Source organism: Babylonia areolata, chromosome 22 (assembly GCF_041734735.1).
Source record: "Babylonia areolata isolate BAREFJ2019XMU chromosome 22, ASM4173473v1, whole genome shotgun sequence".
Taxonomy (NCBI): Eukaryota; Metazoa; Mollusca; class Gastropoda; order Neogastropoda; family Buccinidae; genus Babylonia; species Babylonia areolata.
This window is the reverse complement of record NC_134897.1, coordinates 16,945,118-16,961,382: the sequence shown is the minus strand read 5'-3', so window position 1 is coordinate 16,961,382 and position 16,265 is coordinate 16,945,118. Positions and strand designations below refer to the sequence as shown.

Here is a 16,265-nt window from a genome sequence, read left to right as displayed (position 1 = left end):
AAAAGAAGAGTGAAGCTGCAAGAAGAAACAGTCTTGCAAAGAGAAGATCCTGCTGACACTCTGACACGGATGATTTTAGAATGTGCCAAAGCAGCAGTCCTATCGTCTGCCTCCAAGCCTCAGATGGCAAGAACGCCCTGGTTTAACGCTGAATGTCAGGATGCCCGAAAGTCTCAGAAGAGAGCGCAGTGCGTGTCTTTCGGAGACCGGAGATAGAGAGCATCTGAACCCATCAGCAGCTGAGGGTGAAAGCCAGATACGTTTTTAAAAAGAGCAAGCGACAATCCTGGAGGGATTTTTGCTCTTCCTTGACCTCCAACGCACCCAAGAAGAAAGTGTGGAGAGTTTTAAAAAAATTAAAGGCAAGAAATGTCTGCCCAACTTTTCACCATCTCAAGCTCTCAGACGCTTTGATCACAGAGAAGAAGGCAGTTGCTAATTTGCTAGCCTCCACAACAGAACTGAACTCTGGATCTGCCAACAAATCTGCCCTTTTTCTCAACACCAAAAACCTGAAAGAGAAAATGCCCTGCAACTTCTATTCTGACAACACAGAGAGGTATAACCTTCCTTTCATTCTGACCAAGTTAAAATCTGCCCTTCAGACCTGGAATGGACGAGGTTCATTATAAACTTTTAAAACAGTCTGGAAATTCTACTCAAAGTCTACAACCATATCTGGACCACAGGCTTTTTCCCATCCTCTTTGTGGAAAGCCCTCATAATCCCAGTGCCAAAACCACGAAAAGACCCCTCAAGCCCCTCCAACTACCGCCCAATAGCACTGACCAGCTGCATCTGTAAACTGATGGAGAAGATGGTCAACGGTAGACTGATGTGGAAACTAGAGACTGACGGCCTTCTGGCAAAAGAACAGTGCGGTTTCTGCAAGCATCGGTCTGCCGTTGACCATCTGGTCCATCTGGAAACCACGTGAGAAACGCTTTTGTCAGCAAACAGCATGTGGTGGCCATATTTTTATTTATTTAAAGAAAGCTTACGATACCACCTGGAAATTTGGAATCCTCTCAGATTTGCACAAGCTCGGCTTCCGAGGACACCTGCCCTGGTTTATCCACAATTTCTTGCAAGACAGACAATTCCAGGTGAGGGTCGGCACTACCCTGTCTGACATTCATGAGCAGGAGCTGGGTGTTCCACAAGGGAGCATACTGTTGTCAGCTCTCTTCAGCATCAAGATAAACATCATCATCCAGTCGGTTCAGAAGGGATCGGACAGCTCTCAGTTTGTAGATGATTTCACCTTGTACGCAACTGGCAGCACATACCCCAGCATCCAGCGACAGCTCGAGCTCTGCTTAGACAAAATTCAGCATTGGGCAGAGAAGAACGGTTTCACCTTTTCGTCCACTAAAAAAAACAAACTCAGTGTATCCATTTTCACAACTTTTGTCAGTTCTATCTGGACCCTGAAATCCATCTGGGAAAATCCACCATCCCGACGGTCAAGGAAGCCAAATTTCTGGGGGTCGTTTTCGATCAGAAGCTGAATTTCCTCAGCCACATCAAACAACTGAAAACATCCTGCCAAAAAGCTCTGAACATCATCCGAGTCATGGCACACACGGACTGGGGCGCTGATAAGAGAACTCTCTTGCATCTGTACAGAGCCCTCATCCAGCCCTCATCCAGTCCAAACTGGACTATGGGTGTGTAATCTATGGCTCGGCCAGACTGGCATACCTGAAACTGCTGAACCTGATACACCTCCAAGGGCTCCGTCTCAGCTTAGGTGCACTCTGCACCACCCCTCTGCACAGCTTGTACGCCACAGATTGAAGCTGACCCTGAATTACTTCTTGAAACTATTTTCCAAACCCCAAAGTCCTGCTTACGATAGTGTCTTCAACAACCCCTTCAACAAGAAATTTGAAGACAACCCAAACTGCATCTCTCCACACATAGAAAATGCCGATCTGGATCTCCACGACAGCCCACCATGCACCTTTAAAACACCTGAGGTCTGACTTGATCTGGCCTCATACCATAAAGACTCCACTAGTTCATTGGCCTACAGAACTTACTTTTCAGAACTCTACCACAAATTCCCCACCTTTCAAAAGATCTTCACTGTCGGTTTCAAGTCGGAGGATGGAGTTGCTGCATCTGCGTTCTGTCTCACCTTTCCTGACCAGCCCTCAACGGAACACATCTTATCTGACATCTGCAGAACTGACCGCACTGGTTCTGGTGGTAAAAATGGCTCTCCTTTCGAAAGAAAAGAGCTTTATGATCTTTTCAGACTCCTTGAAAGCCCTTGAGGTGATCACCTGCAGGAATCTGACTCATTCCAAACTGCTGGAATTCTACGATGCTTTTGCTCTCATAACAAAGAAAGGATACAATGTTGTGTTGGCCTGGGTTCCTGGCTATGTTGGCGTTCATGGTAACGAAAGGGCAGACCAGCTGGCCAAGACCGCTGCAAAGGAAGAATTATCGAGATCCTTCGAACCATACACAGACATGAAGCAGAAGGTGAACACTTGCGTTAAGGATCTTTGGCAAGAAGAATGGAACACCTAGAACGACAACAGGCTGTTCCTAATTCGTCCAGACCTAAAAGAGACCCTCCCATCGGTGGTGAAGATTAGAAAGGAGGAGTCTGTGCTGTGCAGACTGCACATGGGGCACACTTTTTTTTGCTCATTCTTACTTGTTGAAGGGGGAGGAGGCCCCTCGATGTATTCCCTGTGATTAGCCTCTCACTGTGAAACACGTGCTCCTTGACTGTATCTGCATGACGTTAGACACAGATATTACCCAGTGGATTCTCTGAAGACTTTTGTTTCATTATGTCCCTTCATGGACACTGATAGGCTTCTTGATAGAAGTGAACATTTTTTAATCAGATTAGGTTTTAAACTATGGAAGGTTTTTAAACTTTGATTGGAAAGCTTAAAGCGGTGACTTGTTTATATTGTATTTTTTTTACCCTTAACTTGAAGTAGGTGCTAATGTGGCAATAGCCTTGAGATGGCCTCAGTGGTCAGCAAGGCTCTAAGCACCATAATTTGATTTGATTTACGACTTCGGTGGTTGGGTGTGTTGAATAGAGCGTGTATTGGAACCGCGTGTATACCCACGGGAAAATATTTCTTTTTTTAGAATATGAGCAGTACCTTTTGCATTACAGTGATAATAAAATCTTATTTTTCTTGTTCAATGAATTAAGCGCAGTAAAGTTTTGGACAAATCTATATATCCGACACCACATCTGCTAGCAGATGCCTGACCAGCAGCATAACCCAACGCGCTTAGTCAGGCCTTGAGTGCATGCATATGTGTATTTGTGTACCTGTCAGAACTGATTTCTTCTGTAGATTTTTGCCAGAGGATAACACACTTGTTGCCATGGGTTCTTTTTCAGTGCGCCAAGTGCCAGCTGCACACAGGACCTCGGGTTTATCATCTCATCCGAATGGCTATAAGTTCAGTTTGATTTTCCAGTCAAACTTGAGAGAAAGGGCAAGAGCGGGATTAGAACCCTGACCCTCACGGATTCTCTATATTGGCAGACAAGCATCTTAACCATTCTGCCACCTTCATTCACAGTGTATTGTAAAACAATAAAATATTTTTGTTTTTCAGAGAATCTGGTCTACATGGAAGAGCCAGGCACTCACACGTTCACGGTTCGACGCTCGGGCAACCTGCAGTCTGCTGTGACAGTGGCGTACCGAACGCTGGACGGATCAGCATCGAAACTGGAGGGAGACTATGGAGAAATCTTCCGTGAAACACTGAGCTTTGATCGAGGGGTGTCAGACAGGACTCTTTCGGTGACTGTGCGTGATGATATCGTACCTGAAGGAAACGAGACGTTCACGTTGGAACTGTTCGATGCTACAGGTGGGGTGTGTTATGGATGCACGAGTAATACTGTTCACATGGTGTTGGTGTGTTCACATGGTGTGGAACGGAGGGATCATGTGTAGGGATGTTGGGGGGAGGGGGGTGCAGGGGGAAGGAGGGGGTGGTAGTGGTGGTGGAAAAGATTTGTGCTTTTGGTGAACACATGATACAAGTTTATATCATATACTGTACCATGTCAGACTTTGGCAAACTAGGCCCATTGGCTGGTTAAATGACTGGTTGTTCCTGCATCAATTTGACATGGTAAGTACATATAAATGAAAAGGGAGTATAATACAAACTCCTATATTTAACCAAACAGGGAATGCAATACAAACACCTATAGTTTCAACAAATGGGGAGAAAATACAAACACTTACATTGAACCAAACAGGGAGTGTAATACAAACTCCTATATTCAACGATGAAAACAGACTATATCACAAACTCTCCTTTTAAGTGTCGGGCTGTCAGTGTATTGAGCATTACAGATAGTATCTGTGCACTGGACAGGATTTGACTCTTCTCATTGGAGCCTACAGTGCTGTTCGTGTATGAGGTGGTTGCTGCCTGTATGAGTTCCTGATCATATCGGGTTACTGATGAGGTTCGAATCATCTACTTCTTTACATGTCTGAAGTGCTCAGTGCCATGCTTCACACTTTACTGTGGTTATGGTACTAATAGTTTTTGTCATGTGATCGAAAGATGTTGGCAAAGCAGTGGGTAAGCTGCAGAGTCTTTGTAAACTGTTTCATCCAGTTGACTTTCCCAGATGCCACTTTTTTTTTTCCTTCTTTTGCTGCTCCATCATCTGCACTGTTTTCAGCGGCATTTACTTCCACAGACAGTTGAGTAACGGCAGAAGATTGACAAGACAAGACAACATAAATCCAGACAAGACAAGACAGAGACCAGACAGGACAAGGCAAATTCTTTATTTTTGAGGAAAAAAGATGAGAGGAAAGAAAGGAAGATGAGGATGGATGGGAAGGAAATCTTTGACGTCTGTCAGAGAGACCCAAAAGTATGTGACGGATTGCACACAATCAACAGTGTGAGGGGGTGTGCGGGGATGTTGCAGGTGACCTGCTGATCACGGAGAACTCCCGAACCACAGTGGTTATTCTGGCCAACGATGATGCTTACGGTGTGTTCAGCCTGGAGACGCCGGACAACAACAAAGTGGAGGAGGGCAGCACCATCTATTATCAGTACGTCAGCGACGGGTGCAATAGTCTAGTGGTTTAAGCTTTGGACTTTCATTCTGAGGGTTCCGGGGTTCAGATCTTGGTAACGGTGCCTGTTGGGTAGAGGGTGGAGATTTTTCCGATCTCCCAGGTCAACATATGTTGAACTGCTTGTGTATGAACCCCCTTCATGTGTATACGTATGCAGAAGTTCAAGTACGCACACTAAAGATCCTGTAATCCATGTCAGCATTCAGTGGGTTATGGGAAACAAGAACATTTCCAGCATGCACCCCCCCTAGTCATTCGGATGAGACGATAAACTGAGGTCCTGTGTGCAGCATGCACTTAGCGCATGTAAAAGAACCCAGGGCAACAAAAGGGTTGTTCCTGGCAAAATTCTGTAGAAAAATCCACATCGAAAGGAAAAACAAATAAAACTGCATGCAGGAAAAAATGCAAAAAAAAAAAAAGGGTGGCGCTGTAGTGTAGCGACACGCTCTCCCTGGGGAGAGCAGCCCGAATTTCACACAGAGAAATCTGTTGTGATAAAAAGGCAGGGTAAAAACGTTCATACACGCAAAAGCCCACTTGTGTACATATGAGTGAACATAAGAGTTGCAGCCCACGAACAAAGAAGGATGAGTATGTCAGCATGCTACTGTTCATGTTTCAGTGTCTCAAGGAGGCTTCACTGTATTTGGACGAATCCATATGTGCTACACCACATCAGCAAGGCAGATGCCTGACCAGCAACATGACCCAACGCGCTTGTCAGGCCTTGGGTGCATGCATATATGTTTGTGTACCTATCGGAGTGGATCTCCTCTACAGAATTTTGCTGGAGGACGACACTTATGTCTCCATGGTTTCTTTTTCTGTGCACCAAGTGTGTGCTGCACACAGGATCTTGGTTTGTTATCTTCTTCTGAATGACTAGATGTTCATTTTCATTTTCTACTCAAACTTGGGAGAAAGGGTGAGACCGTGATTTGAGCCCAGACCCTCACAGATACTCTCTGGGCAGAAAAACATCTTAACCATTCAGCCACTTTCCTCCTGTGTTTATGCTTGAACTTTAAAGCTTGTACTTAAGGACACACAGACATGATGTGTATATTGCAGGCTGTGATGTATGTATTTAAGGACACACAGACATGATGTGTATATTGCAGGCTGTGATGTATGTATTTAAGGACACACAGACATGATGTGTATATTGCAGGCTGTGATGTATGTATTTAAGGACAGACAGACATGATGTGTATATTGCAGGAACTGATTACTGTATTTAAGAACAGACAGACAGGCAGACATATGCATATTGTAGGCTATGATGTTTGTACTTAAGGACAGATAAACATGTGTATATTGTAGTCTGGGATGTATGTATTTAAGGACAGACAGACATGTGTATATTGTAAGATGTGATGTATGTACTTAAGGACACACAGACATGATGTGTATATTGCAGGCTGTGGTGTATGTATTTAAGGACAGACAGACAGACAGACAGACATGTGAATATTGAAGGCTGTGATGTATGTATTTAAGGACACACAGACATGATGTGTATATTGCAGGCTGTGATGTATGTATTGAAGGATAGATAGACAGACATGTATATATTGTAGGCATGTGATGTATGTATTTAAGGACACACAGACATGATGTGTATATTGCAGGCATTGATGTATGTATTTCAGGACAGATAGACAGACATGCGTATATTGTAGGCTGTGATGTATGTATTTAAGGACAGATAGACAGACACGTATATATTGTAGGCTGTGATGTATGTATTTAAGGACACACAGACATGATGTGTATATTGCAGGCTGTGATGTATGTATTGAAAGACAGATAGACAGACAGACCTGTGTATATTGTAGACTGTGATGTATGTATTTCAGGACAGATAGACATGTGTATATTGTAGGCTGTGATGTATGTATTTAAGGACAGACAGACATGTGTATATTGTAAGATGTGATGTATGTACTTAAGGACACACAGACATGTGAAAATTGAAGGCTGTGATGTATGTACTTAAGGACAGATAGACAGACAGACAGACATGTGTATATTGAAGGATGTGATGTATGTATTTCAGGACACACAGACATGATGTGTATATTGCAGGCTGTGATGTATGTATTTCAGGACAGATAGACAGACACGTATATATTGTAGGCTGTGATGTATGCATTTCAGGACAGACAGACATGTGTATATTGTAAGATGTGATGTATGTACTTAAGGGCACACAGACATGATGTGAATATTGCAGGCTGTGGTGTATGTATTTAAGGACAGATAGACAGACAGACAGACATGTGAATATTGAAGGCTGTGATGTATGTATTTAAGGACACACAGACATGATGTGTATATTGCAGGCTGTGGTGTATGTATTTCAGGACAGACAGACAGATGTGTATATTGTAGGCTGTGATGTATGTATATAAGGACAGACAGACATGTGTATATTGCAGACTGTGGTGTATGTATTTAAGGACAGATAGACACACAGACATTTGTATATTGCAGGCTGTGGTGTATGTATTTAAGGACAGATAGACACACAGACATGTGTATATTGTAGGATGTGATGTATGTACTTAAGGACAGATAGACAGATAGACATGATGTGTATATTGTAGGCTGTGATGTATGTTCTTAAGGACAGACAGACAGACATGCTGTAAATATCGCAGACTGTTCCAGAAACATGCATTCACCAGCGTGTGTGACAGGATATCAGACAAAATTCCACATGCACAGACAGACAGACAGATGTGCATATTGCACGCTTTGGTGCATGAATTTTAATGGGACACCAGATCCAAAAACAAGTTAGTCTTGAAACATTCATTGGATGCTAGGAATTAATGTAAGGTACCATTTATTTCCAAACAGCCTTCCTGTGAGAAAAAAGTCACTTTGTTGCTCTTTTCTTTTTTGCTTTTTTTTTTTTTTTTTTTGAAACTGCAGAAAGTCGTGTTTTACTGTTTTTGTGATTTGTGAGCAAAAAGTAGATCTTTTTTTTTTTTTTACCTGATTTTCACATTGCAAACATGACAGGTAATCAAGATGCAACAATATAAAGCATTTAGTTGCATTCAACAGTAAGATTAAATCATTAAAAAAAATTAAAAAATCATAACTTCACATGCAGAAACAGTGTTACTATTTCATCAAACTAATGGTAGTCTATTATTATTCTTTTTTTTTATTCTTTCAGTATCATCCGGAACCAAGGAATCTTTGGGGAGGTGGAGGTGACGTGGGAGATACGAACCTTGCAGAACGCAGTGCCTGAGGCGTCAGAGTTCCAGGCGACGAGTGGCAGCGTCGTCTTCCAGTCGCAGGAGTCTCGCACGGCTTTGGGCATCGTTCCACTGGCTGACCAGACGCCCGAAGGACAGGAGGTCTTTCGCATCACTCTCACATCTGTCAGTGGTGAGGACTGTTTGGCATCATTGTGTTGAGCCTGAGGTGCGATGTGTGTTTCTTAAGTTTTGAGCGTTTCTCTCAGTTTGTGTGGTTGTGTCGAATGTGTACTGCGATGTACATTTCTTATGTCGTGAGTGTTTCCTTCCAGTTTCATGTGGTGACTTGCTCTATATTCTTGATTTTTATTTATTTTACAGTAGATCTGTGGAACAGTTTTTTTGAGGGGTTCATTTATCTGTTCTGTATGTGTGTGTGTGTGTGTGTGTGTGTGTGTGTGTGTGTGTGTGTGTGTGTGTGTGTGTGTGTGTGTGTGTGTGGGAAGGGGGCGCACACACTTATGTCTTCACATGGACAGCTTGGTGTATCAACACAGTCCTGCTAATCTCTGTCTCTGTCTCTCTTTCTGTGACTCTAAGTCAGTGAAGTTGTATTCAGCAGAAATATTTTTTTTACTTTCCCCTCCCCACTCCTTCCTGTGAATTAAAACACTGTTACTTCACTAACACCCTCTCAAAAACCCAAGCTGACCAGTCATAAATGACAGTGACCTTGTTTTATATGTCATAAACTGTACCGTGTCAAAGTGATCCATTTCAGTTCAACTTGGTAGTTATATTTTAACCAAACAGGGAGTATGATATAAACTGCTCTTTTTGGTGTTACATACTGTACCGTGTCAAACTGGTGGATTTGAGTTTTATGTGCTAAGTGTATTTTATTAACCAAACAAGGAATATAATACAAACTCCCATTTCCACATAGCAGCATCACAGAGTTGCTTAGGCATTGGACTTCTGATCAAGTGTTCACCAGTGATCAGAGTTTAAAGGCCCTGTTTCAGATTGGTGTTGTGTCCACGGGAAAGGTGTTTTACTCCGATTGTTCTCACTCCACCCCAGGTGTTAGTTGGGTTCCTGACTTCTTCTTCTTCTTCTTCGTTCGTTGGCTTCAACTCCCACGTTCACTCGTATACGCGAGTGGGCTTTTTACGTGTATGACCGTTTTTACCCCGCCATGTAGGCAGCCATACTCCGCTTTCGGGGGGTGTGCATGCTGGGTATGTTCTTGTTTCCATAACCCACCGAACGCTGACATGGATTACAGCATCTTTAACATGCGTATTTGATCTTATGCTTGCGTATACACACGAAGGGGGTTCAGGCACTGGCAGGTCTGCACATATGTTGACCTGGGAGATCGTAAAAATCTCCACCCTTTGCCCACCAGGCGCCGTCACCGTGATTCGAACCTGGGACCCTCAGATCGAAAGTCCAACGCTTTAACCATTCGGCTATGGCGCCCCTCGGTTCCTGACTTCAGTTTGAGAAGCTGAGAATGGCAGGAGAGGATTGGGCCCTTCCTTCTTGTGCCAGGCCCTAGACTCAGTGAATATGAATCCACTGCCCCGATGGCCGTTAAAGGTTATTGGACATTCAGCCTTTTACCTTTAACTTTTAACCTTTCCAGTGGTGACGGGCATCTCAGGCAGAGGTCTGGCCCGACTTGCCGACAGCGGTTTGCAGATGGACATCGTTGTCCTGGCCAGTGACGACCCCAGCGGACGCTTCGCTTTCCCCACGGCCTCACAGGAGCTGAGTGTGGCAGAGGACTATGACCCAGGCAGCGAGGATTCCATCTCCACTTCCTTCACTGTGGAGAGGAGACAGGGGACACAGGGAACAGTGCAGGTGTGAAAGTCTGTCAGTCTCTGTTTCTTCTTCTTCTTCTTCTTTGTTTGTGGGCTGCAACTCCACGTTCACTCGTATGTACATGAGTGGGCTTTAATGTGTATGACCGTTTTTAACCCTGCCATGTTGGCAGCCATACTCCTTTTTTTAGGGGTGTGCATGCTGGGTATGTTCTTGTTTCCATAACCCACCAAACGCTGACATGGACTACAGGATCTTTAACGTGCATATTTGATCTTCTGCTTGCATATACACACAAAGGGGGTTCAGGCACTAGCAGGTCTGCACATATGTTGACCTGGGAGATCTGAAAAATCTCCACTCTGTACCCACCAGGCACTGTTACCGAGATTCAAGTCTAACGCTTTGAGCTCTTGGCTGTTGCGCCCATCAGTCTCAGTTTCAAGGAGATGTCAAAGTGTGCGGACTAATCCATACATCCACGTCTACTGTAAAAAAGAAAAAAGAATAAAAAAAAGGCACATGCCTGATCTTTGCATAAACCCAACGTGCCAGTCAAGCCTCAAGGGTTTGAGCTGTGAAATAATGAAAACTTAATTCATTATTCTGTCATGACAAGAGAGTTGTCCCTTTCAAAATTTTGTCGTAAAATCCACTCTGATACACATGTGAGTATGCGCGTGTTTGACTGAAGCCTGACTGAACACTGTGGGAAGACTGTGTTGAGCAGCTGTCAGTTGGCTCTGCCTGGCCAGACTGCTCGTTGTGTAAATGACTGTGTGAAGTGGTCAGAGCTTTTTCTCACCAAGGGAGGGAAGGAGGGATGGATAGAGGATTGATGGATGTTGATGATTGATAATGATTGATGATGGTCATGATGAATAATGCCTGGATATGAGAAAGATTGTCACTGAGGTATTCACTAATGCTGAAAACTGTCGGTTTTGTGTATATTCATTCAATTATTGAAGCAGACTCAACAGTCCAGAGATTGTTTTTTAATAATCGTTTTTGATATCTAAGTAATAATTAGAGTATCTATCTCCTGCAGTTTATTGAATATGAACATGACAGCTCCTTGAACAAACTGTGATGTATGTTTTTCTTTTCTTCTTCTTTTTTCCTTGTGCGTAATAGAGAAAGGCAAAATAAAGATGTTTTCTGTCATTAACTTGGCCAGTATTTTTTTGTCTGACTTTAATTTGATTCATCGTTGTGAGGCGTTTTGCATGCATGCTTATGAGTTGGTCAGCATGTACACAACTGTTATTGTTCATTTAGTAAAGAAGATGTAGACCTTTTATTCATCATTATTGTTACAGTAAACAGTAATTGTTTTGTCTTGTTGCTTTTTTAATGTACATGTAGTTCAAAGGTCTTCACACACTTTAGATCAAATCATAACCCAGAATTGACGTTGAATGTGATTTAAAAAAACCAAACAAACAACAACAAAACACCTACCTGTAAGATCAGTGTCATTATTTTTTTTCGTAACTCAGGTGTTGCCACTTGAAGAGATTAAACATTTTTCATGGACCTTTTCTTCAGGTGCTGTGGGAGATCTTCTCTGAGCCCTTTGGCACCAACTTGCCAGCGGTGTACGACCTGCTTTTCATTGGTCAGAGGCCAGCGTCCGTGTCCAGCGAGCCGTCAAAAAGACGAGAGGGCACGGGGACGTCTGTCTTCAGGTTCTCTGGGGCTGAAGGTAAATGGTGGTGGGAGGAGTGGGGTGGTGGTGGTGGTTCGGGGGGGGGATTAGGGGGGGGTGTGTTCTTGTGTGTGTATGTTTGTGATGCATGTGGATGATAAGGTTTTGTGTGTATTTGTGTGTGGGAGTGGGGAGGGGGGAGGATGGGAGGGGGCGGGGAGGGGGGGATTAGGGGGGAGTGTGTTCTTGTGTGTGTATGTTTGTGATGCATGTGGATGATAAGGTTCTGTGTGTATTTGTGTGTGTGGGGGGGAGTGGAGTGGGGGATGGGAGGGGGGGGGGGTTGTTGTGTTCTTGAGTGTGTATGTTTGTGATGCACATGAATGACAAAATTTTGTATTTTTTTGTTTGGGGGGTTGGGGGTGGGGGTTCTTGTGTGTGTATGTTTATCACACATGTGAGAGACAAGATTGTGGTGTGTGTGTGTGTGTGTGTGTGTGTGATGCTGAATATATTTGATTATTTAATACATGTGTGGATCTGCTCTGTATACATTTCTGTTTTATCATATGTATGAAAGAAGTGATTATATAAAGTGTAGATTTAGAGTGTACAGTTATGTATTTTGTTTTCTAATGTTCATTGATATGTGGATATATAAGTTTATTGTTGCATTTTTTTTTTATCACACTTGCAAGAGAGATGTGAGTGTATATATTGGATTGACTGTGAATGTGTTTGTGTATTTATTTTTATCACACATAGAAAAAATATAAACATACCTTTGGGAATCAGTGCATATGTTTGTTTTATTTGCATAACAAGTCACCATGCACACACATTCATGCATGCACACATGTACTCATGTGCTCACACACATGCATTCACACGCACGCATGCACGCACGCACACACACACACACACACACACACACACACACACACACACACACACACACACCATACACACACACACACACACACACACACACACACACACACACACACACACACACACACACACACTTACACAAATTCCCTAACCCCCTCATTCCTGTTAACACACTGTTGAGTAACTGTACCCTCATCGCTGATGTTTTCATCGACAGACAGTTAAGTAACCATGCCCTCATCACTGATGTTTTCATTGACAGACAGTTAAGTAACCATACCCTCATCACTGATCTTTTCATTGACAGACAGTTAAGTAATCATACACTCATCTCACTGTCAGACAATTGAGTAACCATGCCCTCATCGCTGATGTTTTCATTGACAGACAGTTAAGTAACCATGCCCTCATCGCTGATGTTTTCTTTGACAGACAGTTAAGTAATCATGCACTCATCGCTGATGTTTTCTTTGACAGACAGTTAAGTAACCATGCCCTCATCGCTGATGTTTTCTTTGACAGACAGTTAAGTAATCATGCACTCATCACTGATGTTTTCTTTGACAGACAGTTAAGTAATCATGCACTCATCGCTGATGTTTTTCTTTGACAGACAGTTAAGTAATCATGCACTCATCACTGATGTTTTCATTGACAGACAGTTAAGTAACCATGCCCTCATCGCTGATGTTTTCTTTGACAGACAGTTAAGTAATCATGCCCTCATCTCACTGTCAGACAGTTGAGTAACCATGCCCTTATCGCTGATGTTTTCATTGACAGGCAGTTACGTGACCATACCCTCATCTCATTGACTGACAGTTAAGTAACCATACCCTCATCTCATTGACAGACAGTTACGTGACCATACCCTCATCGCTGGAGCCAGCAGAGGACGACTTCAGTGCTGGATTCTCAATCAGTGCCTGGGTGCAGCCGTACCCGCAGTGTGATGGGTACATTGTCGCCCGTGGCAGTGCAGACGGCACTGACCTTTACTTTGGCCTTCGTCTGGTCACGACGGCATCTTCCACAACCTTTGACATGACTCTTTCTTCAGAGTCTTCAGTGGTTAGTGCTGGTCCTGTGTGTTGAAGTGTGTTTGAGCTCTAAAGTATATTTGAGGGGTGTGCTGTGAAAAAGTTTTGTTGTTATTGTTGTTTTTATTATTATCATTGTTTTCACTGTCGATGTTGTTGTAGTAGTTATTGTTCTTCGTCTTAGTAGTGGTAGAAGCAATAGTAGTAGTAGTGGAACAACAGTTTCAACAACAACAGCAACAATAACAGCAACTAACAATTACATCTTCAACAATAACAATTATAATAACAACAATAGTAACAATGATAATAATAATCTCCACCTCCTCCTCCTCCTCCTTATCATCATCATCATCATCATCATTCTTCCTCTTCCTTTTCTTCACCCTGTGCTGTATGAAAAGCAAGGACAGAAAAAAAAATGATGATGAACCTGTCGGGTTATAGTGTTCTAAGGTATTGTATTTTATTACTTTTTTTGTTGCAGCATATTTCTGTGTATGAAATTCGGGCTTCTCACTTCTCTCGTCACCACAATGCAGTGCCATCCCATTTTTCAGCCTGCAAGTGTGTTTGTTTCACCATCAGAGTGCATTCTTTTCAACAGAATTTTGAAAAGGACAACCATTTGGTTGCTGTGAGTTCCTTTGCGTGCAGGCACATGTTTCACATTGAGAATTTAATCAGAAACCTCCTCCTCCTCTTCCTCATCCTACTCCCCCTCTTCCTCCTTCTCCTCCTCCTCCTTCTCCTAGTCCTTGTTTTCCTTCTCCACTTCCTTCTCCTCCTCCTCCTCTGCTGCCCGACTCGTCCTCAGAAAGAAAAGATCTCAGCACATCATTCCTCTTTTGCAACATCTCCACTGGCTCCCTGTCTCTAACTGAATAAAGTACAAGATCAGCACTCTATGTTATAGATGCATTCACAAAACTGCCCCTTCCTATCTCTGCGGCTGCGTTCACCTATACACTCCATCTCGCTCACTACGATCAGCTTCGGATCCACTCTGTTTATGCATACCCAGATTCAAACACTTGACTGTTGGCCGCCGTTCTTTCTCTGTCTCTGGACCTTGCAATTGGAATGAACTTCCTCTTTCGCTTCGTCAAGTCTCCACACTCAGCTCTTTCAAGTCTGGCCTCAAAACCCACCTCTTCCCAAAATAGCCTCCCTTCCCTGCCTCTTCCTTGTCTTTAGTTTCTACAGTTTTAGAGTTATGCGTGCATGTGAATGACTGGTGCAAAAGCGCTTTGATTTGTCTCTGCACAAGATTCAGCACTATATAGATACCATTATTATTATTATTATTATTATTCCTCCTTCTCCTCGACCTTTTCTCCTCCTCCTACTCTTTCTCCTCCTCCTCCTCCTCCTACTCTTCCCTCCCCCCAACTTCAGTTTCCTTGCACTGACTAACTCTGTTGATTTCTGGATGGAGGAACAAAAGTGTCACAGAATTCACAAAGCAGTTTGCACAGCCGGATGTTCTTTAATTATTATTGATATTATTATTATTGTTGTTATGAGCATTTACACCTAATCTTGAAAATAAGCCCTAGGCATTTACAAATAGAACACGTGTAAATATCAAAAAGGAAAAATTGAACACAAGATACCAAACATAATTAAAAATTAGTCATATCCGCCCCCCCCCTCCCGCCCCCCCAGCTCCCACACACACACACCCACAATACACACGCGCACGTGCACACACACAAGTCATAGCACACAGTCGTAAATAGTACACGATCAAAAATACTACGAATAAATTCTGAAACTATCAAAACTCACTCACTCACAGATAGTCATTTTAGTTCATACTGGAAAGGGATGAGCTGTTGAGAATTCATCAGGAGGGGAACAGGTGGGTCTTCAGACTGGATTTGAAGGATTGCAGCCAAGATGAGTGACGGGAGAGGCTGAGGGAGTTGATTCCAAAGAAAGGGGTTTGTAAATGAAAAACTGCGTTGACCATACGTTTTGGTTTGAGCAGGGGGGATCCTAAGCATACAGGTGTCAGAAGAAGAGTGGAGTTGGCGTGAGGGTATGTAAGGATGAATGAGATCAGAAAGATACTGTGGACCAGAAGCGTCATTGGACTTGAAACAAAGAGAGAGACGACTTCGTAAATAATTCTTTCTTTTCGTTTCCTCACCCTCCTCCTCCTCCTCCATCTGCTCCCCCTCTTCCTCCTCCTCCTCTTCCATCTGCTCCCCCTCTTCCCCCTCCTCCTCCATCCCCAGTTTCCTAGCACTGATTAAGTTTACAATGATTTTTGGAAGGAAGAACAAAAAGTGTCACAGAATTCACAAAGTGGTTTGCACAGCTGGATGTTCTCTTCATTTCCTCCTCCTCCTCTTCTTCCTTCGTCCTCCTCCTCCTCTTTCATCTCCACCTCCAGTTTCCTATCACTGATTGTCTACATTAATTTTTGAAAGGAGGAACAAAAAGTATCAGAATTCACAACAGAGCAGTTTGCACAGCTGCATGTTCACTTCGTGGTGTCCTCATTTCA

General features: G+C 43.2%; 1 protein-coding gene across 1 annotated transcript in view; it reads left to right on the top strand.

Moving 5' to 3' along the window:
• LOC143296955 (adhesion G-protein coupled receptor V1-like) overlaps nucleotides 1-16,265 on the top strand; it is a 50,361-nt gene that overhangs the window by 24,625 nt on the left and 9,471 nt on the right. The window contains exons 17-22 of the mRNA XM_076609006.1: nucleotides 3,610-3,870; nucleotides 4,958-5,087; nucleotides 8,308-8,525; nucleotides 9,987-10,207; nucleotides 11,720-11,876; nucleotides 13,564-13,781. Coding sequence (XP_076465121.1) covers nucleotides 3,610-3,870; nucleotides 4,958-5,087; nucleotides 8,308-8,525; nucleotides 9,987-10,207; nucleotides 11,720-11,876; nucleotides 13,564-13,781 — 1,205 coding nt within the window. The remainder of the gene's footprint in view (nucleotides 1-3,609; nucleotides 3,871-4,957; nucleotides 5,088-8,307; nucleotides 8,526-9,986; nucleotides 10,208-11,719; nucleotides 11,877-13,563; nucleotides 13,782-16,265) is intronic.